Below are 24,842 nucleotides of genomic sequence, written 5' to 3' on the forward strand. Positions count from 1 at the left end.
TAGTACTATATATTAGTACTGCTTGAGATTTTTTGTGCAACAGATGTTTAATTTTTTTTTCTCTACAACATCTGTTACACATTCAGCCATCAGAACAACTCCAAAGGCCCATTTCATTTGGTGTTCCTGAAGGTGAGAACATCTTGGTCACACTGTGTTCGTTAAGCCACTAGGCTGTAGATTTCAGTTTTCTGAGCACTGAGTTCATAGGCATCCTGTCCTAGCAGACCTGAGACGATGGCTAACCAATGAACTCAAACCAAATCATCTGTGCCACAAGTGGTCTACCAGGAGCTGTAGTGCAACCTCTAGCTGGGAGGAAGTTGGAAAAACACTGTCCTTGTTGCTGACCAGGGCCAGATGCAATTCATCAGTGCAGGGCTCCAAATTACAGCACTCTAATTAAAATTACCTGGAACAGCAATTGGAGCAAAGCAACACAAACCTGAGGGAGTGACAACAGAACAGAGGGTCAGTTTATTTTCAGCTGGTCAAGTTGTTCTTCTGCCATTCCAGTTATGTCTCAAAGAAACAGAAGCAAAAATGTGAAAAAAGGTGACTGCTAGAAAGCAATCTGAACTCCAGCTTTCTCTCTCTAATGATCACAATCCATTGAGAGTCACCCAGGAGGCCACACTCTTTTAAAAGTATGTTCATCCTCTGAGCTGTTAGCGTCATGACAACTCCACCTACTTACAGAGACTTATTGAGCAACCTCATTGCACTGGCAAATGCCAATCCCCTACCCCCACACATAGCTTTGCCAGAACCCTCAAGATTTCATCCCTTCTACCCGTGCTCCCACAGAGACTGTCTTGATCTCCTCTGTGTTGCTCAAGTTCCTAGCTTGGATTTCTCTCACCCCAGGTCAGCATCTTGGAATTCAGAGTCCTGACTACTTCTTCCACAACTCAAGACCTAATTTTAATTTGCTGTCAGATTCTTATTAGAGACAATGTGCTAGGCATGATATTCTGGTCTTTCAGGTTTAGCATATGCCCCAGATGCGAAAATGGGTACCCACGTTAACCTCACTAAAAACATACAGCAACCCTCCCATCATACCAGGCACAGTTCCCATTTCTTTTAAAAATAAATATTTATAAACAAAAGTAATAGATTCAAAGAACTACAATGTTAAAAACTTTCCTGCCAAAAGCACGAATGTCTTTTTCATGTAAAGTCACAAGAACGAGTTGTACACCAATACAAAGGAAGTACTGTCTAAAAACCCTCTCCTCTCAGCTGTCATAGTCCTCCACTGCAGGAATCCACATCTCCATAGAAGAAACCAGCTCCTCTGCACTTCCCTAGGACGTATAATGGGGTCATTCAGTCTCCTTTTGTGATCAAGTCCTCGATATATGCATCCAGTTCATCATCTGTATTAATGTCAATGTCCTGAAACAAGAAGCACAAGAAATACTAGTGAAAAAGTAAATCTTGAAGAGCAGTGCAAGAATGAATAAAACAAAATGCCTCCTTGTACGGCAGCACAGCATCCTCTGCAACATTTGTCCTGATCATCCTTTGCATCTTGCCTGCCAGCACTCTCCAGGAGTGCACAGCTGCAGACATCTGCTGTGAAAGCGTTGCCAACTTCCCTTCTCAGAGCCTGGCAGACTTTAAAAGTATTAGTATTTTTAACATTATATTAAATAATGTTTTAATATCTGATAGTATATTTAATATATTTAATCAACGTTTTTTTATTTGAAGTATTGTTTAAAGCCTTGCATTTCTATACAAGAGATTCAGAATCTAACACCAGCTTCCTGCACAAGAATAGGACAGAAAATCCTGCAGTGCCATGTTTAATAGCACAAAGCAGAAACTAATAAAAACTGTGTGCTATGTACACAACACGAAAATTCCAACTACAAAAGTTAACACTCCTCACCGCCAATAGGCCTAGATCCTGAAAGGTGGGCAGCAACAGCAGCACTTAGTAGCTTCTGACAGTCTGGGCCCAAGTTGAACCAAACTGAGTAAGAACTGAAGCACAGCTAAATCGTAGACTAAAACATCTCAGGTGCCTGAACTGGCCTTGGTCTAGTGAAGGTTGCTACTTGTGGTGCTGTTCTGGTTTCACATCCCTTCCTCACCTACCTCCTGCACTTTCTGCAGCAAAGCCACAATGTTAGTCCTCAGCTTCTGCAGTTTCTCCTCAGTCTCCTTCAGCTTTCTCTCCGAGTTGCGCAGGCTTTCTTCACAGGCTTTGGCCCGGGCATCAGCACGTGTCTGATATGAATTGCACAGGTTCTGCAGACCCACTTCATACTGTTTGAAATATTCTTTCTGTAAAAGACAAAAAAAACAACAGATGGTACCTTAAAAAAAAAAACACCAGCTGTAAAGAAAACCACAGCACCTGCAGCTTCTAGAAGAATCCAGCTACGAACATACTGTGACTGAACAACACAAGCTGAACAGCACTCCTCTGTGCTCCCTGGCTGCATTCATTATCATGTTCACATTTATATATGATTTGCCTACTGCATGCAGCAAAAAAAAAAAAAAAAAAAATCACACAAGTCTTCACATTCCTCCAAGACCAGAAACGCAAAAAAAGCAGAATGAATTCAGACTAAGGATGCAAGATTTTAAAAAGCCTAAAAGCAAGTTACACTGTAGATAGATCTGACAGCCTCCGTATGCAGTTAATTTCATCTGTACAGACCACTTGGGCAGCACAGCTTATTACTGTGAGTGTGGGACGTCAACTCTCACAGAACATTCCAGGCAACACCAACTTGTTACATGGAAGCAGCATGACACACATGACTCACATAAAACTGAATTGACAGAAAGAAAAGAGGAAGAGACACTGAAGTACACGCCTTGTGAGTGAGGGAGTAGGATACATTGGAGACTATCGTATAAACAGTGGCTTTTGACATTGTCTTTTTTAGGTGGCTTTTGTCACCTACAGACTCCTCCTGCAAAGCTCTTTGTGGTTTGTCTGTATGTCAGAGAAGAGACAAGTCAGAGAATCCAGTTCTCCACACTTCAGCCCGCATTGCTACATGGACACTGGTGCAGGCTCAGACACCAAAGGGAGGACAGGCTGGGCACCAGAAGACTTCATCCCTGCTAGTTTACTCCCATCACTTCTGAAATTGTTCAGAGATTTTATGCCTTTGGGTCAGGGAAGGAAACCTACATAGTTATTCTGTGAGGGCGTTCTTCCAGTCATTCAAACTAAGGTGAAAGACAAAACCCGCAGAGCTTATGAAGTATTTCTTGAACGTAACGCAGTGCTGCAGCTCAGAGAAGCACTGACTCATAACAAGCACAACAGTTACCAATGTATTATTTCTTCAGCTAGCCTGCTGGTGGGACACTTAGAGCGAATTTTAGCATGTCTTCTCAGCTTTAGTACATAGAATCACAGAACCATAGAATGGTTTAGGTTGGAAGGGACCTCAAAGATCATTTAATTGCAACGTCCCTGCCATGGGCAGGGCCACCTCCCACTAAATCAGGTTGCTCAAAGCCTCATCCAACTTGGCCTTGAACACTTCCAGGGATGGGGCATCCACAACTTCACCAGGCAACCTGTTCCAGTGCCTCACCCCCTTTTAAGTAAAGAATTTCTTCCTTATAGCTAATCTAAATCTACCCTTTTAGTTTATCATCATTACTCCTTGTCAATTCACTAAGCTCCCTAGGAGTCCCTCCCCAGCTTTGCAGTAGTCCCCCTTTAGGTACTGCAATGCCGCTCTAAGGTCTCCCCAGAGCCTCCTCTTCTCCAAGCTGAACAATCCCTACTCTCTCAGCCTGTCTTCGTAGGAGAGGTGCTCCAGCCCTTTCATCATCTTTGTGGCCCTCCTCTGGACTTGTTCTAATACTTCTGTGTCCTTGTGCTGGGGGCCCCAGAGCTGAACACAGGGAGCACATGAGAGCAGAAGAGAGGGGTAGAATCACCTCCCTCACCCTGCTGACCGCGCCGATTTCAGTGCAGCCCAGCATACGGTTGACTTTCTGGGCTGCAAGCACACATTGCTGGCTGACGTGGAGCTTGTCAACCATCCCCCCAGGTCCTTCTCAATCCAATGAGAGCTGCTCCCAATTCATTCTCCGCCCAGCCTGTATCTGTGCTTGAGATTGCCCTGACCCAGATGCAGGACTTTGTACTTGGCCTTGTTGAACTTCATGAAGTTCTTGTGGGCCCACCTCTCAGGCCTGTCCAGGTCCCTATGGATGACATCCCTTCCCTCCAGTGTGTTGACCGCACCACACAGCTTGGTGTCATCAACAAACCTGCTGAGAGCGCACTCAATCTCACTGTCCATGTTACCAACAAAGATGTTAAATAGTGCCAGTACCAATCCTGACCCCTGAGGAACAGCACTCATTACTGATCTCCACCTCAACACTGAGCCATTGACCACAAACTCTTTTAGCACGACCATCCTTACCCACAGGGTGGTCCATCTGTCAAATTCATGTCTCTCCAATTTAAGGACAATGATATCATGGGGGACAATGTCAAATGCTTTGCACAAGTCCAGGTAAACGAATACATACATCAAGAAATACTGACCCCTATGCAGAATTCCATACATTCCTTCCCAGAATTCCTCCATTCTTAAATGGAGGGAACACCAAGAGCCTTAAGACGCATCACAGGCAGTGTGAATCTTTAAACTCTGCTCTATTTTTGTGAGCCTGGTCATCTGGAGAAGTACAAGGAGCGCTGGCATCCACGTTCTTATTTTTCAGATTTTCTCTGCATAAATTGGACTTTTAAGACTGGGGCATAACAAACAGATGCGCCTACATTTCATTTCTATGCATCTCTAACCTGGCCTCTCTTCTTAAAAGCTTAACAGCAATGGACAAGAACTCCAGACTGTAGCAGCCAATAGGGTTCTCACACAGATGTATGGTAATAAAAAATTCCTCATCAAAATCTTCTCTCAGAAAAACTGAGGCACACTTCAAGAACTCATTTTTTTTCTCCACTACATTAATCATGCTAAGGATACAAATAACTTCCATAGGATGCAGGCTTGCCATAAGAATGGAACGTGTAGGGAAATAAAAAACAGAAAACCAAAACTTTTTTCTAGATGTACTGAACTCACCAAGGGAAATGCCAGCAACCCTTCTGAACTCATGGAACTCAGCTCCTTCTTGGAAACAGGAAAATTTGGAGGCAAGAAGTATCGCAAACAATTCCTATACAGGAAAGAAAAAGCAAAGCCAGAGTTTGAGATTGAGATCGAAGGACTAAAGCAATCAGGCTGCAGCAGCTCACAAGAAGCACTGTGAACCCACCGAAGGATTTGAACTAGCAAGTCTACTGTTTCTTGGTTACTGCTAGGTCCAGTGGTGTCTGGCTCAATTCTGACACAGTCTGAGGTAGAAGGTTCAGCCACAACAACCCCCTCTTCCTGCTGTGTATCTGGAGTCTGATACTCTGGAGACGGAGGCTTCATCAGTCTCACATCCTCACTGCCCTTCTCTACCCTGAAGACAAAAAAAGGGGGGGGGGAAGGGGATACATATGTTTTTTTCTTATATCAGCCATATCTGAAATACTGTTAGCTTCATCAGAACCTGTACACATCTGTCACTGAGACTTCTAGATTACACAACAGCTGCCTCCACAGGAAGGTCACACTGAAGTGATGAGCAGACTGTACTGAGTGTGTTGCGTTCATTCTTTAAAAAGCAGATGGACAGTCCTGAGCACACACACTCTCCCTGATATGACAACAACATATTTTTATCTTCAGCATCTGTGTAAGTAAAACAAGGTCTTCCTCCTGAAAGCAAAACAAGCCTCCAAAATCTAGTAGCTGAAGATAGTTACCAGCGATCTCTTGGTGTGGTGTCTGTAGGAACATAATCAAACTTCACCTTCCAGCGTACTGCATGCTTGCCCATTTCCACAGCTGTGACACGACCTGTGAACCACTCCTTGTTTACACGCACTTCCACATGCAGCCCTTTATCTGAAGGGAAGAAGACAGTAAAGATGTTTGCAAACATTCAGATGCTGGAGGGCACCTTCTGTGTGGTCATTAGAGAAGACAGCCACCCTCATCTGTGAGCAAACCTACAGCTGTGACAATTCTTTCAAGTGGTACATGAACCATAAAAACACCACATTCACACAGTTCAACTCCTACTTAGAAACATTAATATGCAAGGAAATGATATAGCATTCTCAGATACTGTTTCTCTTGTACTCTGGGCTGTTTGACGCATGCTGTTCAGGCTTGTATTGGACTAGGACAATTTGCTATGGGTTCCTAGTGGGTTGCTTTCCACAGAGCTCCTTGGGAACAAGCTGCAGAAATTAACTGCTCTGGCAGAGGTACAACACCATCCTGGCTATATTTTTTTCTTTTTTTAAGAGGTCTCTCTGCCCCTCTCCTTTCACAGTAGCGCAGCATGTCTAGATAACACCCTCAGTATTTCTCCGCTGATGTAACTCCATGATCCTTTCAACTAGGAAGGATGAGCATGACATCCATCTATACTATGCAGCCGAACAGCACAACAGTTAAGATGATGCAGCTCTCAGATTATGGGTCTTCCTACACCACAATCGCCTCCTGTTCAATCAAGGGGTCCTGAAATTTTGTTTCACGTAGAGTCATCTCATGGTCTGGTATCCAAATTTAAACGAATTTTTGTTTTAAAAAGCTCATTAACAAAATGACATGTTTAACCAATGAATCTAGTTCTGCAAGAGCTCTTTTTCATTACGTTATATACTGGAAAAGAGTTCATGGGTTCATTTCTCACCTTTCTGAGCTTTCTTCAGTTCTGCTAGTTCTTCTTCTCCTGCACTATCTGTGAGCTGTAAGCAGAGAGCTCAGATTAGCTGTCTACTGACAGAATTATAAACACTTGACAAATATCTTCTGCTGGGGAAACCAGTGCACTCCAGTGCACTCTCACCTCTACCACGACCTCACTGGAATCCTTCTTCTCCTCTTTCACTGCCACAAATTTGCCCCGTTTTGTCTTCTCCTTCTTATACTCCCCTTCCTCCTCAGACACCTCCTCTGTGGTATATAAGGTCCTCTTCCGGGTTGTGGAGGCCTGCAGGAAGCAAAAAAGCACTAGCTATAATTCAAGTATGCTACCAAACAAAATCTTTTTTACGGAAGTATTTAAAAATTTTAAAAAAGCTCAGCACCCAGTATCTTCATTTGATATCTTAATTGGTTTTTCAAGGCAGCTTTAGAGGGTGCCATATGATAACATAAGTCCTCAAGCCTACCATTCCACACTTTTTTTTTTGTCCGGAGAAATAGTCTGGTCTAACAGGAAAAAGATGATACAAGCCTTTATTAGAGGTGTAGAATGGCACTCTAAACCAAGAATAAAATAGGAGTTATCTTGTCCTGTGCAGAGAATGAAGCACAAATCCCACGTGACAGAGAAATATGGGTTATACAGAAAAGTAGGTAAGGATAGTTTTCGTCCCATTGAATCTCACCTGTGGGCATTTGACAGTGGCAGATTTCTTCACTGCTGGCGCCTTGGCAGTTTTTGAGCTGGGTATCTCACGTGGGCTTTTGGGGTTCTGCAGGACAGCAGTGGATGGTTTTGTTGTTGTAGCTGTTTTGGCAAGAGTTTTTGAAGTGCTGTTAGACTTCCCAGCTGTCACAGTATGGTGGTGTGTCCTGGAAGTACTGGCCTCCTCCTTGCAGAGAATGCTTGCCAATTTAGGAGAGCTAACAGTTGGCCAAGCTGGAGAGCTCTTTTTCAGCTGACTGACAGACCTGGGAAGAGGCATAGCTGGTGGTGGTCTGCTGGGAGCATTCTTAATTACATCAGGTAAAGGAGGAGATCGGGGGCGCTGAAGTCGAGTCAGTGACTGGGTATTCCAAAACAAATTAGGGTACAGAGAGAGGAGACAAAAAAAAGTCAGGTTCTGCTTTTCAATAACAGTTAAGGATAGCACAGGAGAGTACAAAGCCTACAGTGGTATCCCATTTACCTCCCCTGCAGGCCGTGTAGTCACTTCCAGAGGCAGTTTTTTCAAGTCAGCTTGAGATCGAATTGGAGTGGTTTTCTATTAAAAAATGAAAAAAAAATCAGAAAATTTATTTTTGAAAGCTGTCAGAACCTGCATGAACCCATACTAGCAAACAGCCTTCCAGTTTAAAAATCAGTAATTGCAAAGCAGGTGTTTTCTGCTGTCTTTCAAGACCTAGAATCTAGCAGTCACCCCCATCCTCCTAACAGGAAATGCAATCTAAGATGCCTGTTTAATAAAACAACCCCTACCCCATGAATGCCACATGGCATATGTGCTGTTACAGGCTGAGACAGACTTCATTCTCAGCATCATCTGCTTGCACTAGGAAGTCCCTGAAAGCCTGCTATGCTTAGCAGGAGACCTTCCAACTTACCTGCAGAGCTTCCAGTTTTTCCTGCTGCTGGCGGATTTTCTCTGTCAGTTGTTTCTGCTTCTCCTCTTGTGATTTCAAGTCTTTCTTCAGAGTTCCTAGTGGTACTTTCTGCTTCTGCTCTGCAGCTTCACATCTAGGACCAAAGAAATATAAGACAACCTCAGCAAAGACAGCAGAACCTGCACCATCTCTCCCACACAGCACCATCCCCGTGTCCCATTCCCAGTGCAGTAGTAAACTCCCCTTTCCTTTCTGCAGTGGCCACAATCCCAAAGAAAGCTGTTTTCTCCTTAGGAAAGGCATATATGATTTAAGGATCAAAACCACAACCAATAAAAAACAAGCCATTTACACCGGGAATTACCAGTTCAGAGCCCTGGAGCCATCGTAAACAAAGTTTAGGAACTGACAGGTCAATACAAAGACAGGTAAGAATTTGACCGCATCACCATACCAAGGACCTCTTTCTAGCTTGCCCTGAGAGAGACTTGTAATATAGGTTCTTGGGGAGTGCAAAGGCTGTAGGAAAGTGATCCAAGTTAGACGCTAGCTACAGGATGATCACCATGATCTACACGAAGGCAGCAATCCTCATGGCACACAAGCTGGAGGCCCCTGAACCATGCTGGCAACAGCAGTGCTTCCCAAATCCTCGGTCATCCCTCAGACCATGCAAATACCTGGAACAGAATAGCTGGGGGACAGAGCCAAAATACAGCAGTGAGGGTGTCCAAATCCATGACACAGGAAAACGGGAAGAAACATCAGACAGTAGAGCACTTGGAAGGCAAGGTCAAAAATACAGGGACTGCAAGCACACCCTGCTTTCTATTGGCACCAACAAAGGCAAAGGAGTTCTCCGACAACTTCTGCAGAATACCTGTCTCATGTAAAAGGACACAATGGCACTCACTGATAGAAAGGGCAAGTGAGCCTACTCAATACAAAAATATTCGAGTTATTTATCCCTCCAGAGTGAGATTTCTTTCAAAGAAGGTGAAATGACCAGAAGTTTGGATCACCTCTCCAAGGAGTCTTGCCTGTTCTTTCCCACCCCCCTGGATACAGGATGTGTGCACCCTGTGGAAAAGTAAAGAATTCCAACTCATGTTCCAACTGAAATTCCAACATGTTTTCATGTAACGTGCAGCCACACCATTCCAAATTTTCAACATATTTCAAATAAGAAGTTTCATTTATTAATTCATATTTCTGTCAGGTTAATTGATAAAAGAGCTTGTCTGCACATAGGCAAAAGAGCACAAAGGCAAGTGTGGGGGAAACCTGAATAACACCCTTGCTTTGGCTACTCTCAGGCCATCACAGGAGTCACCAGCCCTTCCAAGGCCCATGCCCACATGCACAGAGTCCCAAATGCACTTCAAGGAACCCAGATTAAATATTTAGAGGAACAGGCACCCCATTTGGGCTCTGGCAGGGCTGTCCAAGGGCAGCCTCAGCCCCAGTGTCCAGTCAATGGGAATAGCTCTCCAAAGCATCTTTTGGATCAAGGGGAGGAACCAAAGACAGGGTAAGGAGGGGATTCAGATGATTTTGGGAGGAATAAACATGGTAAAACAGAGATAAAAGGATAATAGGGATCATTGTCATGTAAAGAGGAGGCTGGTCAGTACGCGTGTCCGGCCATGCCCTGCACCTGATCAGCACTGTCCCATCTTCACAAACTCCATTTCTGGCTGTTTTCTTGAGTGAGGGGCTCTATTCTGTGTGCATGTGTGTGTATGGGGGTCGGAGTGCCAGCAGCTCAAGTGGGACCACAGCTCAGAGGGGCCCGCGTGCCTGGGGTGTACCAGCTGCAGCAAGTGCAGGTGTGCAAGGGAACGTGTGCTCCACAGCAAACGTTGGGCCAGACATGCCAACGAGGAGGTGAGCTGGCCTGGGAGCAAGACCTCAGAAGGAATGCTCACTGGAGGGACTGGGGAGTCCTGACCAACTGCTGCAGAGGGGTGTGGAATTGTAGGTAGAGGTGTGGGAGTCTCTAGGCAGGAGACACCAGTGAAGAGCAAAGATCCAGGATCTGCTACTGAACAGACAGTATGTCCAAGGTGGAAAACTGTGGGATGTATAGTGTGCAAGTGTGTGTGTGTGTGTGTTTCAGGGGGGTGATTGCTACATATGTCCACACGAGGGGGTCTGTAGGAGTTCAGGCCCCATATATCCCACTGCAAGTAACTATCAAGACAGGCTGCAGAGGGCAGCAGATACGGATGGTCCTCATCCTGATCAGAGGAGAAAGAACAGGATGAGGTTACTGGTGTGCTTTGTGTTTGTCTGAGTGCTGAGAGCGTCTGCCTGTGTTGAGCTGTATAGCCAGCCATGTGCGGTATATCTGTGTCTGTCTACTGGGAATACATTCCCAGCCATGCTACTGCTTTGACCTGGGGTGCTGGAGATGTGGCAGCCTCTTGTTGGTCTTGCAGATTTGGCTCTGCCCCCAGGAGTTTCATCTAAGGACATCCATCCTCAGTGAAACAGCCCCCATTACAACTACATCACAGCATGAACACACAGAGCTACAGGGATGTTATCTCCCATATTTTTCAAATGACAAGTGCCAAAAAGAAGAAGCTAGAAAATCAGTATTTTCCCAATATCAACGTAAACACTTCTTGTAGCTTTTCTGGTTATGGATATATTAAGGTTTTGATTCCAATCAACAGATTCTACCTGGATTCATTTGTATTTAAAACACTAAACCAAGGCACCTGAATTACAGCCTAATGAGCTTCTCTCATTATACAAAAAAGATAAGAATCAAATTCTAGTAGCGTCTTTCTCCACAGACAGAAAGGAGAAGCCTAGAGCAATCATTTTTCTTATTCAAAGAAGTAGTGAACTCTGCTTAATCTTATAATCATGAAACACACCTTTGGTATATGAATCAAAGTGCTGCTCCCTCAAGTGCACAAAATGCCATTCTTGTGCTCACTGCAACTCAGAGGTGTTGCTCCAGCTTGTGCGCCTAATGAGTTGGAGCAACAGTAGCAATAGAGACAACTGAAAAGACTGAGCACTGAACCCATGCTGCTCCCAGCCTCCACTTAGGACTGACTATTCTTCAGTTGCTACCTATATTAAAGCTAACATGCATAAACTATAGCTACAATCATATCTCCAATGGCAGTGCAGAAAAACTACAAAGGAACTAAATTTCACAGAATCACAGAATGGCTGACATTAGAAAGGACTTTCTCAAGACCATCTGGTCCAACACCCCTGCTCAAGCAGGAGCACCTAGAACGGATTGTCCAAGGCCATGTCTAGACAGCTTTTGAATACTTCAAGGAGGCAAACTCTAAAGTCTCTCTGAACAACTTATGCCTATTATCACTGTCATGGTGAGTGACCTTGAATTTCCTGATATTCAAGGGGAAGCTTCTGTTTATGTTTGTGCACATTGCCTCTTGTCCAGGCACCGGGCACCACTGAAAAGAGCCTGGCTCTATCCTTTTTTCACCTCTCCTCAGGTACGTATAAATTATTAGTGAGATCACCTCTGAGCCTCCTCTTCTCCAGGCTGAATAGTCCCAGCCCTCTGCGTTTCCTCACAGCAGGGGTGCTCCAATCCTTTCATTTTGTGGTACGTCACTGGACTCTCTCCAGTATGTGCATGTCTCTTGTACTGGGCAGCCCAGCACCGGACACAGTACTCTAAGACTGACCTCATTAGTACCTCACCTCATCAACCTCCCTGTACTTGCCAGCACTCCTCCAGATGCAGCCTAGGACACCATTTGCCATCTTTACCACAAGGGCACATTGCTGAGCGTAAGCATGCTCAGCTTGGTGCCCACAAGGACCTCAAGGTCTTTTTCTGCAGAGACGTTTCCAGCTGGGCTCTCTCAATATGTCCTGGTGACTCAGGCTGTCCCCTCTCCTGAACCTCCAACCCCCAACCCCCCCCAACAGGAGGGGGGAAACTTTGCCCTTCTTGCAGCATATGATCCACCCTTCCAGTTTTGTGTCATCAGCAAACTGGCTGAGGGTACACAATGCAATTTGCCATGCCCATCCATGTGTTAGCTCCAAATAGGTATGCCATCATTACGCATTCACAGACTCTGAGCGCAGCTTACAGGTGTATCATACAGGTATAGAATTACTGTCTATCCCTCCAATAGTTCTCAAAGAATCCATGACTGGGGAAAAAAAAGTGCAAATAAGGCACACCACAGAAAATTCTTTATATTAACCGATTCTTACCTGTCTTGTTCAGGATCGGGGTTCATAGAGCATACCCAGCTATCAGGGTAATTCTTCTCCACTGAACTCATCTGGAATGGGAGTGTTCGCCACTTCAGACACACATCTGTTAAGGTAAACACTTTGCAAGTCAGAAATATACAGCTTAAGCCATAAAATCAGCTTTTACCCCATAGCACTTCTCAAGCCTATTTAAAGTCCGAGGACCACACCAATTTCCTAAATATATCCAATGGCAATTAAGACCAGTAGCAAAAAAAGAAACAAACAAGATATACTAAGTCAATTTTTGCTCCATGTTCACAAAGTACTTTGAAGACGACCTCAAATCTGGTAAACAAAGTAACCATGACAATAATCCAATAAAGCCTAGCATGAACTACTACTAGAGCATTTCACATTCACTGCTGTAATGATAGCACTTCCAAATGAAACTGAACAGCCTGTCCTGAAATCACCACTCATCTCAGAAGGCAAGCTTTCCCTTACTGGTATCAACACACAACACCCAACACCTCAGAGATGTATCCACTAAAATTAGATAATAATTGAATACATTTTAGATGAGCCAGATGTACTAGATTTGGTTTCCAGAACATTATTGGACTACCAGAAAACATCTTAAAAAACACATTTTGCTAAGAAAAGGCAAGTATTCTTAAATCAGTCTCTGGAAAGGCTTCACAGGCCCTGGCAGATGTCAATAGAAAAGGTCAAGAAGAACAATAGGAAAGCTCCTCCTATACAGGAAGTTTGATGGCCCTCTATCAAAAGAGAAAGTGCTTATATTGAGATCTCCTTTCTTCCAGCTGTAACAAGGGCTTAGCCAGAGCCATTCAGGAGTGCACAAAAGAAAATCTGCATTAAGTTTAAAAGCTGACTGTAAATGGTTCCTTTCTGTGATGACACCTAGAGCCATTTAACAGACCAGTGCATCAGAGTAAAAGTTATTTGACTACTTTCCATTGCCTATTGGAAAGTTTTGGATCTTATCCCATTGTTGGGATGGGTGGCTTTGGTCAGTTCCAGTTCACATGACGTTTTGAAGCCCATTCTCAATTCTGCTACTGACCACACCAGTCCCATTCTGTAAGTGCACCTGAAGAAGAACCTGAAGACTGTGCAGGAAAGAAACCTTACTTTAAGATGTTTAAAATTGTGCCAGCAAGGGCAACTCACAAAAGGAGACAAGCCCCAGAAGGGAGCCGTGATAGAGGAGGTCACCTCAAATCTCCTACCCATTTAGCTGCTCCCCAACTGCAGACAGGATTTCCCTCCCTCTCGCCCTTTCCCAGGAAGGACCAGCCTCCTAATTGCAGCCTGGTCAGACGCACCACACTGAATCGTGGTAGGAATCTCCATGGCTCTTCGGCGTTTGTAGCGCAGTTCACTAGATGGAGGCTGGTTCCAGTTTGCTGACAAATAACCAAATTCATCCCAGAACTTGATGATACCCCTCTGGGCTGGAAAACAAGAAGCCCCCATTCAGTATGGAGCGATTATCACAAAAATCACCACCTTCAGTCTTGGTTGTCCTCCCCCTCAGCTCCTTTCCAGCCACCAAAGCCTCCCCTTCCAGCAGCTGGTAAAAGCAGCTGATGAAGCTTCATTACCTATAGCTACATCTTTCCAATACTGAGCTAAATGCTCTCCCATGGCCTTCAACAAGTGTCGATATTCTTTGGCATCAGCAAAGTCTTGTTTATTATGGGTTGGTTCCAGAACCAAATAGGGCACATCCACTACACCTACTACTCCACCACATGCCCTGGAAGAGGAACATACAGTTATGAACATCATTAAAACTACTAGGTCAGTGTTCAGACAAGCAATATTGAAAATAGTGGATTACAGACACACATGTTCCTGCAGTAGTACTATTCTGAACTTACTAGCTTTCTAAATCAGACTTGATACTCAGAGCTGGTATTTTGAAAAAAGTAAGGTGGGCTCAAATATTTGTATTTGCTTTCAAGACCTATTCTCCCTGTCCCTAGAATGAAGTAGTATTGCTACCAGTATTCATCTGTTAGCCCCAAACATCAACACCAAGCATAAGAGCCTCATACTGCTCTAGGTATGACCAAAATCTGTGGTCATAAAAAAGAACTCTTTTTTTTTTTAATTGGGAAGCTAGGGAAATACTGAGAAATATAAAAATGTTTTATTTGCCAGAATCCAAACTGAAGGTTGATAAAATGAAAAGGTCTCATGCTCATGAAGAATGATTATACCAAGGCCAAAGTTACGTGTGGGAACATGCCAGACTTAAGTAAATTATTGCTGAAAAATCTCCAAAAACTCACATGCCACCCTCCAGCTGTGGGCCCACCTTCTCATACATCTTTATCAGCCGACTGCAGTTATAAATGAACATGCCATCCAATTCACGCTGCTCAATATTCACACCAAAAATAAAATTCAGTTCTTTTGGCTCCTTCAATGCCCTGTAAAAGAATGAAACAGAACCTTTGAAATATTAAAAATAAAGATTTTGGAATCAAAATTATTTGCTAATTATTCATTATTAGACAAAGAGCATGAAAATTCCAGCACCTTTGAACATTAAGGTTTTGCTAAAAACTTGCCCTATATTCAGCTATTTCTAACAAAAAAAAAAAGTTTTTGTTGAAACATTATACTGAATCACATTACAACTGAAGACAAATTAAAAAAATGACTTTGCAATACAGACATCAATTTAGGCTGGACAGTATCTGTTGAGGCAATTTAATTATTCATTTGGATACGTTTTCTCCTATAGGAATGGATTTTGGTTTTTATTTCAGATCCACTTTTTGAAAGAAATTGCAGTTGAGTCTTATGAAAGTACTGTTAGGCACAGACTGGTCCTTTATGTGATTTTGGTTTGTACCTTCTAGATGGAAATAAATGCTAAATCAAGCATGAAAATTAAGATTTTAATACAAAACTACAGTTTTGATATTCAGATTCTTGGAAAGTTCTCGTAATTACGAATTTTATAGTGTTATTCAAATTCAAATAATGTTATTATAATGTTACTCAAAGCTTGAAAGCTGGAGAATACAACACAGCCAAAATGGACCTTTTTTTTTGCCTGGAAATGACAGGATAGCAATTTGCATGATTCGTCTTATTGTGATGACTTCAACAGCAGAAGTTGGCCTCAACTACGTTTGTGAGCACATACAGATTTTCTGAATCTGAATCTTTGATTATCATGAATTGTATTTCCTGTGATGCAGAAAGCCTCAAGAGATTTATCAGTGTTGTAAAATCAAACAAAACCTCTTTATTTAACAGAATTATTGGTCTTCGAAGACTAACTTAAATGGGTTCCACAGCTTTCATGAAAACCACACTGATTGTTTCTCATAATGAGGACACCTGTTTCAGACTGAAGTTATCAAACAAGGCCAAATTTTTTAACAATTAAAAGGCATAGTCTACACCACTGTCCTACCCATTCCTCTGATTTTTGATCTCCCCTATTTTTCCTCCACTCATCAAATTTTTAAGCACTAATGTGCATTGTCCCAGTTAAGTCATTTGGCTTCTCTAAGTGGTTAGTTGAAGATACTTGGAATTCTTTGAAGTTTAAATTCTTAAAGATCTCTTAACTGTCTACTACTACCATCAGATACTAAGAGAACCTGAGCTGTGCATTCATGAGCACTATGCAATAATAATACGCAACTAAAAGACAAAACAGCAGACCCCTCACTCTTATCTCAGGGATTAATTTTCTATCTTCTGAAAAGGATGTAGGGCCTTGAATTTCAAGTGAAAAAGTACGCTCTCCTACAAACTAAGAAGGACATCTCATTTTTATTAGAGAGCACAAGAAATCAAAGTATGATTCGAATCATGGAAAACTGAGTGGTCGTCTAAAGCCCAGCCAATTACCTTTTATTATTAGGGCTCTTGTATCTGTCCTATCTGCTGGATTTATAACTGGACCTTACACAGGCTTTGGGAGTATACACATTTTTCAGGAATTTGTTCTGTTTTCTGGATTAAGTGTAAGGTTATGGAAAAGCCTGACCCTCTAAACTGTCTCTTATTTCCAGTGACGTATGCAGGTATATACAAGATGCTATATGCTAGTCTAGAGCTGACTACACACTTGGTAATTCTTCACAGAATCACAGAATCGTCTAGGTTGGAAGAGACCTCCAAGATCATCTAGTCCAACCTCTGCCCTAACACTAACAAGTCCTCCGCTAAACCATATCACTAAGGGCTACATCTAAACATCTTTTAAAGACCTCCAGGGATGGCGACCCAACCACTTCCCTGGGCAGCCCATTCCAATGCCTAACCCCCCTTTCGGTAAAGAAGTTCTTCCTAATATCCAACCTAAACCTCCCCTGGTGCAACTTTGGCCCATTCCCCCTCGTCCTGTCACCAGGCACATGGGAGAATAGACCAACCCCCACCTCTCTACAGCCTCCTTTAAGGTACCTATAGAGAGCGATGAGGTCTCCCCTGAGCCTCCTCTTCTCCAGGCTAAACAATCCCAGCTCCCTCAGCCGCTCCTCATAAGACTTGTTCTCCAGACCCCTCACCAGCTTCATTGCCCTTCTCTGGACTCTCTCGAGCACCTCCATGTCCTTCTTCCTTCTTGTAGTGAGGGGCCCAAAACTGAACACAGTACTCGAGGTGCGGCCTCACCAGAGCCGAGTACAGGGGGACAATCACCTCCTTAGACCTGCTGGCCACACTGCTTCTTATGCAAGCCAGGATGCTGTTGGCCTTCTTGGCCACCTGAGCACACTGCTGGCTCATATTCAGCCGACTACCAACCAGTACTCCCAGGTCCTTCTCCGCCAGGCAGCTTTCCAGCCACTCATCTCCCAGCCTGTAGCGCTGCTTGGGGTTGTTGCGCCCCAGGTGCAGGACCCGGCACTTGGCCTTGTTGAACTTCATACAGTTGACCTCAGCCCATCGGTCCAGCCTATCCAGATCCTCCTGCAGAGCCTTCTTTCCCTCGAGCAGATCGACACACGCACCTAACTTGGTGTCATCTGCAAACTTACTGAGGGTGCACCCGATGCCCTCATCCAGGTCATCGATAACGATATTAAAGAGGACCGGCCCCAGCACTGAGCCCTGGGGGACTCCACTAGTAACCGGCCTCCAACTGGATTTGGCTCCATTCACCACAACTCTTTGGGCCCGGCCATCCAGCCAGTTTTTAACCCAACAAAGCGTACGCCAGTCCAAGCCACAAGCAGCCAGTTTCTCAAGGAGAATGTTGTGGGAAACGGTGTCAAAAGCCTTACTGAAGTCAAGGTAGACCACATTCACAGCCTTCCCCTCATCCACCAAGCGCGTCACTTGGTCATAGAAGGAGATCAGGTTCGTCAAGCAGGACCTCCCTTTCATAAACCCATGCTGACTGGGCCTGATCGCCTGGTTGCCCTGCAAGTGCCACGTGATGACACTCAAGATAATCTGCTCCATGAGCTTCCCTGGCACCGAGGTCAAACTAACAGGCCTATAGTTCCCCGGGTCTACCCTCCGGCCCTTCTTGTAGATGGGCGTCACGTTTGCTAGCTGCCAGTCAACTGGAACCTCCCCTGATAGCCAGGACTGCCGATAAATAATGGAATTCTTGCTCAGGAAAAGAACAAGCAAGCCTATACTGGCATCAGGAGAAAAGGGGTTTTTGTCTGTTGTTTGCTAACTGTAATATAGTTTTGCTTCATCATCACATATTTGAAACCTGACTACAGCTTTCTTTGACTAAAGAAGAAAGTTACTGAAAAAAATATGGAATTTCTCATTTCCAACTAATCACTACAGAGAAGCTAACATCTATGTTTTAAGTTCTATACTTGCTGCTCAGCTCTTTAAAAGCAAAAATTATTTTGCCCATTGAAAGAAAGGCTTGGCCATTCACAAAATTTTACTTCATACACTGATAGTGTCAAAACCAAGAATTAAGAGACACTGCATAAAGACAAGCTGTACACAGAAAATTACATAGAAGCTGAAGAAAATGGCTTCTCTATAGAGTTTCTGCATTCTTCAGATCACAGCTCTACTACTTCTGAATTAAAAACATTTATTAATTTAAGATCTTCAAATACATTAGATTCATCTCTGGCAACAGGCCTGGGATGGAAAATTAACATGCAAGTCAAACTAGGTCGGAACAGAGACTTGGTAAACACAAACCCCTAACTATGTTCAGAATCAGCATTTATTTTGAGATTTTTCTTGTTATGATTTGTGGAAAATCTTCATTTTTGTCAAATGCGTATGACAAATTTGCAGAAAACTGATATACAAAGAGAAATATTCCTGTGGTTAAATAATAAATTTAATTGTAACCAGAGCTAAGTTGCAACAATATCTTGAGGATTTCATGGCAGAGACTACAACAGAATTCAACAAGCTTTTACAAGACACCCTACAACTCTAAAAGCCATTTCACTGTTACTTGCTAACACTTGTGTATTTCCCTGAATCTTACCTGCAAATGAAAAACAGATAAGCAAAGCAATGAAAAAAGCTTATGTGAAAACCAGGTAAATATCTCCAAAATAACCAACCAACCACAACAAAAAAGCCAAATTCAAATACTTCTTTCAGCAAGATGGGAATAGCAGAAGCAACCAGAAGAGCAAACTTGTGGTTAAACAGCCAGGGCATATAGGATACTCACAGATATTTAAGCTTTGAGCTGAACTGCTCGTTCCACCACATGAAGTAAAGCAGAAGAAACACTCAAAGCATGTGGAGTGAACAGGCTGAGAAAATCAGAGCTTTCAACTGCCTTTTACTCACCGCTGCTTTGCTTCCTTAATCCTTTTCTTTACATCAGCCTCCCGGCGCATGGTTATTGCAGAGTTCTGGACTTGACGTAATGTCACCTGCCAATAGGTATTTCACAGTGAAACTCTGCTGTGAAATTCATGAAGTTAATTCACTTCTACATTTTTTCCCCCTTCAAAAGATCTCAAAGAATTCACCAGCCATGGAGGACAATAATTTGCACACCAAAACATTTAGGGTAGCACCAGTTGCAGCCTTGGTTAAGTAGCTACACAGCTGCTTGGAAGAAAATATCCAAATGCAACTAAATATCTAATGTAACTAACCACAGGGTAAAGGGTTGGACACAAAATGAAAATAGATAGGCTACTCAAATGCTTTTTTTTTTCCCCCCCCACATTAGATGTCATTAGGAAGGAAAGTAATTTTATGCTAATATCACCTGCTGGCACTTCCCACAAATCCTCTTTCCACCTAGGTGCTGGCTAGGCCTAGGCCTTACCCACCTTTCAAAAAGCCCCCAGTCTCAGCACGGGAGCTGTGGCTTCACAAGGTACCATTCAGAAGGAAACAAAAGAACTCTCTAGCAACAGCTTGAGAAAACTTAAGAGCAAACTGCAAGGGCAGTAAGAGAGAATAGCCAAAAAAACAATTTTACTTCTGTTCAAATACTTAACATTCACCCGGACTCTTCAGAGAACATAAAATATAGCACCTGCACAGTAAAACTCAAACAAGGCGTTGCCTTCCCACCTGATACTGTATGCGGTATGCATGGGAATGTCAGCATGCTTCTCGCTCAGATTGGAAAATATACACGTTTAAGCATGTCCTGTGGTGACGACACCACACAATTCCCTGGGACTGAACACTGCTGACAACTTATCTCCAACAGAAGTCACCACCTGCTTCACATACCAAAGTGCTAAAAGGAGATGCTAATCAGCCAGTTCTCTGCTCCAAAAGCACAGTTCTCAACCTTCCCCCTCAATACTTAAAATCCAACTTGTTGGAACAATAGAAGTCTCACCCTAGACTCCCGTGTAAGATCCCCCCCGAGGCGCAGCTCAAGTGCACGAGCTTTACTCTCTGCTTCTCGAGCTTTCTCCTCCGCTAAAACACAAGGAGAAAGAACAGTATTAACCGTTTGGTACAGACATCATATCATCAGGCATTCATCTGAGGTAAGAGATTTCCAAAGACAGGATTAACATATACAACAGAGAGATGACAAAGTAGCATAAAAAGGTACAGAAGAAAATCTTACATATGAGAGGATACCATTGACAAGCCGTCTTAAACTTGATCAGCAGTCACAGCCAATACTGGCATAATGGCAGCACTAAACTCTGTCAAAGCACATTTATGGGAAGGATCTGTATGAAAGTTAGTGAGGAACTGGAAAGAATAAGGATATAAGTGTCCCTGCCTGGTCTGCACAGAAAGTGCGAAAGCTGAGAAACTCACACATTGCCACAAAACAAAAACTGAGTTCAGATTTGAAAAAGAATGACAGAGGTAATTTACTTGTGGAGCCAATGAAAAGGCAATAATGCTGGAAATGTGTACATCTTTGATATTCACTAAGTTTTGCCTGGAGGAAAAAAAATATCTGTGCTATACACGAAATAGGACAAAGAAAACCTACCACTATGTCCGATCTTCTTTACAAGCCCAATGTTCATCACTTAAAAGAAATTTCCCTTCCTGCCTCTCTTCCATATTACCACCAAGACTATCTGGCAATTGGTAAACACGATCCTATATCACTTTACATTCATTCCAAAAATTTCATTTTCAGCAGAGAAATTCCTTCCTAAAATGGAAACACAAGCAGCTTTGTTAAATTAGTGTACTGGGTCTGGCTGGGATGGAGTTAACTTTCCCTGCAGTGGCCCATATACTGCTGCACTCTGCACTTGCAGCTAGAACAGCCCTGATATTTCACCAGTGTTTTGTCTATTACTGAGGAGTGCTGGCACAGCACCATGTTTCTCTCCAAACCTCCAGAAGCCAATATGCTGGTGGTAGGCAAGAAGTGGGGAGGGGACATCACCAGGGCAGCTGACCTAAACCGAGCAAAGGGACATTCCGTACATTTGATGGTACTCAGCAATAAAAGCTAGGAAAGGGGAAGGAGAAAGGAGGGCTCTCGTTATGAAGATATCTGTCCTCCCAAACAACCAATATACATATTGAGGCCCTGCTTCCCAGGATGTGGGCAAACATTGCTTGTTGATGGGAAAAGTAGAGAATAATTATTTTTCCCTCTCTGTGCTTTCGTGCAGCCTTTGCTTGTTGTATTTTTTCCTTCTTCCTCTTCTCTTTAATTAAATCATTCTTATCTCAACACCTGAGGTTTTTTGTTTGTTTTGTTTTCTTTTCTTTTCTTTCCAGCATACTTTCTTCTCCTCCTCTTCTTCTGAGGATGGGTAATGAGAGAGTAGTTGCGGTGGAGTTTAGCTGCCCAGCAAGGTAAAGCCATCACAATTAGCAACCCATATCTTGCATCTGCATGCTCTCCCATCCAAAAGCACATTGGCTACAATCCTCTAATATATAATACACAATTCAACCCTCTAATATATAATATACAATTCTCCACTATATCCTCTCAGGTTAGAAGGCTGTTGTGCTTACAACTGTATTCATGAAGAACTAGTTGTTTTGAGCACAAACTTTCTCCAACCCATACACTATGAGGTCATGGTAAATGGGTACTGACAAGTAATGCCTTACTTGTACAGAGAAAGTTAGAGCCTCCAGCTCCAGCTGCCACCTGTACTGAAAGCACTGCCAATCTCAGTCTGATGTTACAGCTGTTGATGCAAGACTGATATTACTGCAATACTGTGTCAGCTTCCAAGAGCAGAAATTTCCGAGAGCAGACTAAGTGACGCTGCAGCCTTTATGAATTGTAGATACTTCTACCAGAAATAGACAGGTATAGAAAAAAAAGTATGCGTGGAAATATTTATGTGCAAGATCACTAGAAGAAAAAGCAAAGCACATGTTAAGAATGGCACATACTGGCGAGCATAGACATGATTTGGAAATAAAACCAGTACGCACTGAGGAATGGTGCATCTCACAGTAAGACGAGCAGCAGGCCTGTGCCCCAGTAACAGGAGGCTGGCAATAAGGCTTCAGCACACTGTATAAGCCACTTCTCTCCCCGTTTTCCCAACAGGGAGATAGGCTCTGCCTTGTAAGACACTCAAAACAAGAAAACGAAACAGTGGAGTAGCAACTTAGCCTAAGATTTAGATGAGATACATGAGATGAGGCAAGAGATCACACAATTGCAATTGGCTCTTAGAGGCTACCAAGCCATTACACCAGTTCACAAAAAAGCACACTGAGGTTCACAGTAGCTTACCAAGCAAGCAACAGCTTAACTGCACTGTGTGACAGACTTAATCACACAAAGAGACAGCTTGGCTAAGCATAAAAACAGACTTTGGAGACAGTTTGAAACACTTAGATGCATTTATGTATTCTGTTTATATCAAAGCTTGTATCATAGAAGCTGGCAAACTAAATACAACTGGGTCTAAAGGGAAGAACACAACGATGTCTGTAAGGGCACAGGTCAGACCTGTTCTACTAAAGCAGTGACAGCTGAGAAGACACGTTTCACAGGGAATGATTCAATTACGAGTCTGAGCGTTGAGACCCTAACAGGCAAAAACACACGCCCTAAGCATGACAGAAAAGCATGTAGAAGCTAGAATTGGCATTCATGTCCATCAAGGGGACAACAGACATGGAACAGCACACCAATGTTACTGCCAGTCAACTCACTGAGCACTCTAAAATACTCTAGAGTAATATTAAGTGCGGAATACAGCTCAATGACTGTAAGTATTGGGTACCTGCATAACTCTTTACCTTTTCTATTTGATAGCTTTTCAAACTTCGTAAAATGATTTCTTGAAACTAGGCAATGGCAATACCTAGATGTCTCAATGCAGTACTTAATCTCCACTCAGAAATGCAGAGAAAGCAACTGACAGCCTTTTGTAACGATCAGGCATGGTACTTGTGTTCTGGAACAGCTGAAGAGGTCCTTCTGCTCACTAAGAGATCTGGATGCTATAGCTTATCACAAGAAGCAGGAAAAGTTGATTCTCAGGGAATAAGGAGCGTTTTTCCCTCATCTAAAATACAAGCACATCTCACTCCTGGTCTATGATTCTTTTGGGATACCAATTCCTAAAGCCATGTCATTAACAGTCATAGTTGCCTTTATTTATATATTTTTGTTGTTTGGTTAGTTTTGGTAGGTTTTGTGGAAGGGGGCACTAGTTATTTATCATCAAAGTCTTATCAGTCCCTTAGTAGAGATCTACAGTATGATGGATTCCAATGCATCCCTAATAGGCAGCCATGGCATACTGAAATCAGGGGTTAGCTCAGCTGGGACCCACTATTTCTCACAATGCACCTCTAGTTCGGAAAGAGAAAAAAAATCTTTCCCTAGTGAAGATCCCTGTTAAGAGTGGTGCGCATCCTCAGAGAAATCATATGCTGAAAATAAGGAGAAATTAGTCTTCTCTATCAGCAGCAGAAAAAGAGCACTTTATGTATTAAATAGTACGCTATAGATGAAACTGATTTTCCTAAAAGCAAAGAAACAAGATCTGTGCCATTGAAGCTGAGGTTAATGCTACAAGAATGTTTTAGTCCTGAAAGTTTTGTTTTCTCTAAGAACTGATTACATAATCTGATGTCTGCCTTGAGCTTTCACCACCATGTTCAAAGCCCTTTGTTCAGCACCCACCTCACTATTGGAGACAGGGAGCTAGCTCTGGTGATGAAGCTTACATTTACGTGCCAATAGCTGTTTCAGTGACTGTATCCGTTCTTGGCACTGGGACACTGAATGGCAACATTCTTCACTGTCAAGACTCGAAAGATCACTTTTTAAACAACATGAAGGCCTCATGGACTGCTGCAAAAAAGAAACCTTACCAAATCACGATACTTGTACCTTTCTAAACAGAACACAAGTGTATGCTGAACACCTGCATTGTCTATAGGACGCAATCTAAAATCTAATAAATTCGTCTATGAGGATTGAGGCACAGGATCAATTGCTTAAACCCTATAATTGCCAGTCTATCATGTCAGACTGTAGGAGGAAAAAAAGGAAGAAGAGGAAACACAGCAATTTACATAATTTCCTTTTACTGCTTTTGGCATTGTCAAAATTGCACTGCCCTTTATGGCTACACAGGTTGAATGTGGCACTGTCATTTTCTGACAGCAATCCATATCTGATCTGCACACCCATGTAATGTACCTAGAGCAGCTCTTATGAAGGGAGAGGTCACTGCAACATCAAGTTTATTTAAGAAACCAGAAAACGTAGGTTAACATGTCGTACAAGTTCAAGATTCCTCATTCACTATGGGTTTTCCCCAACATGGGTTGGGATGACTGATTTGTATGCTAAATTTATGAAATTTA

General features: G+C 43.0%; 1 protein-coding gene across 2 annotated transcripts in view; it reads right to left on the reverse strand.

Annotated features, from left to right (window-relative positions):
* Positions 1–1,140: 1,140 nt before the first annotated feature.
* The window catches only part of MORC2 (MORC family CW-type zinc finger 2), a 51,436-nt gene continuing 27,734 nt past the window's right edge, over positions 1,141–24,842 (reverse strand). For both annotated transcript variants that reach the window (XM_040577287.1, XM_040577288.1), the window contains exons 11-26: positions 20,401–20,483; positions 19,383–19,468; positions 14,912–15,052; positions 14,219–14,373; positions 13,940–14,068; positions 12,606–12,711; positions 8,382–8,514; positions 7,967–8,041; positions 7,463–7,843; positions 6,919–7,062; positions 6,763–6,817; positions 5,822–5,963; positions 5,284–5,475; positions 5,091–5,184; positions 2,110–2,298; positions 1,141–1,401 (exon numbers count right to left, since the gene is read on the reverse strand). In XM_040577287.1, the coding sequence (XP_040433221.1) occupies positions 1,333–1,401; positions 2,110–2,298; positions 5,091–5,184; positions 5,284–5,475; positions 5,822–5,963; positions 6,763–6,817; positions 6,919–7,062; positions 7,463–7,843; positions 7,967–8,041; positions 8,382–8,514; positions 12,606–12,711; positions 13,940–14,068; positions 14,219–14,373; positions 14,912–15,052; positions 19,383–19,468; positions 20,401–20,483 (2,174 nt within the window). In that variant the 3' untranslated portion in view covers positions 1,141–1,332. The remainder of the gene's footprint in view (positions 1,402–2,109; positions 2,299–5,090; positions 5,185–5,283; positions 5,476–5,821; positions 5,964–6,762; positions 6,818–6,918; positions 7,063–7,462; positions 7,844–7,966; positions 8,042–8,381; positions 8,515–12,605; positions 12,712–13,939; positions 14,069–14,218; positions 14,374–14,911; positions 15,053–19,382; positions 19,469–20,400; positions 20,484–24,842) is intronic.

This window comes from Cygnus olor, chromosome 17 (genome assembly GCF_009769625.2).
Source record: "Cygnus olor isolate bCygOlo1 chromosome 17, bCygOlo1.pri.v2, whole genome shotgun sequence".
In the NCBI taxonomy this organism is placed as follows: domain Eukaryota; kingdom Metazoa; phylum Chordata; class Aves; order Anseriformes; family Anatidae; genus Cygnus; species Cygnus olor.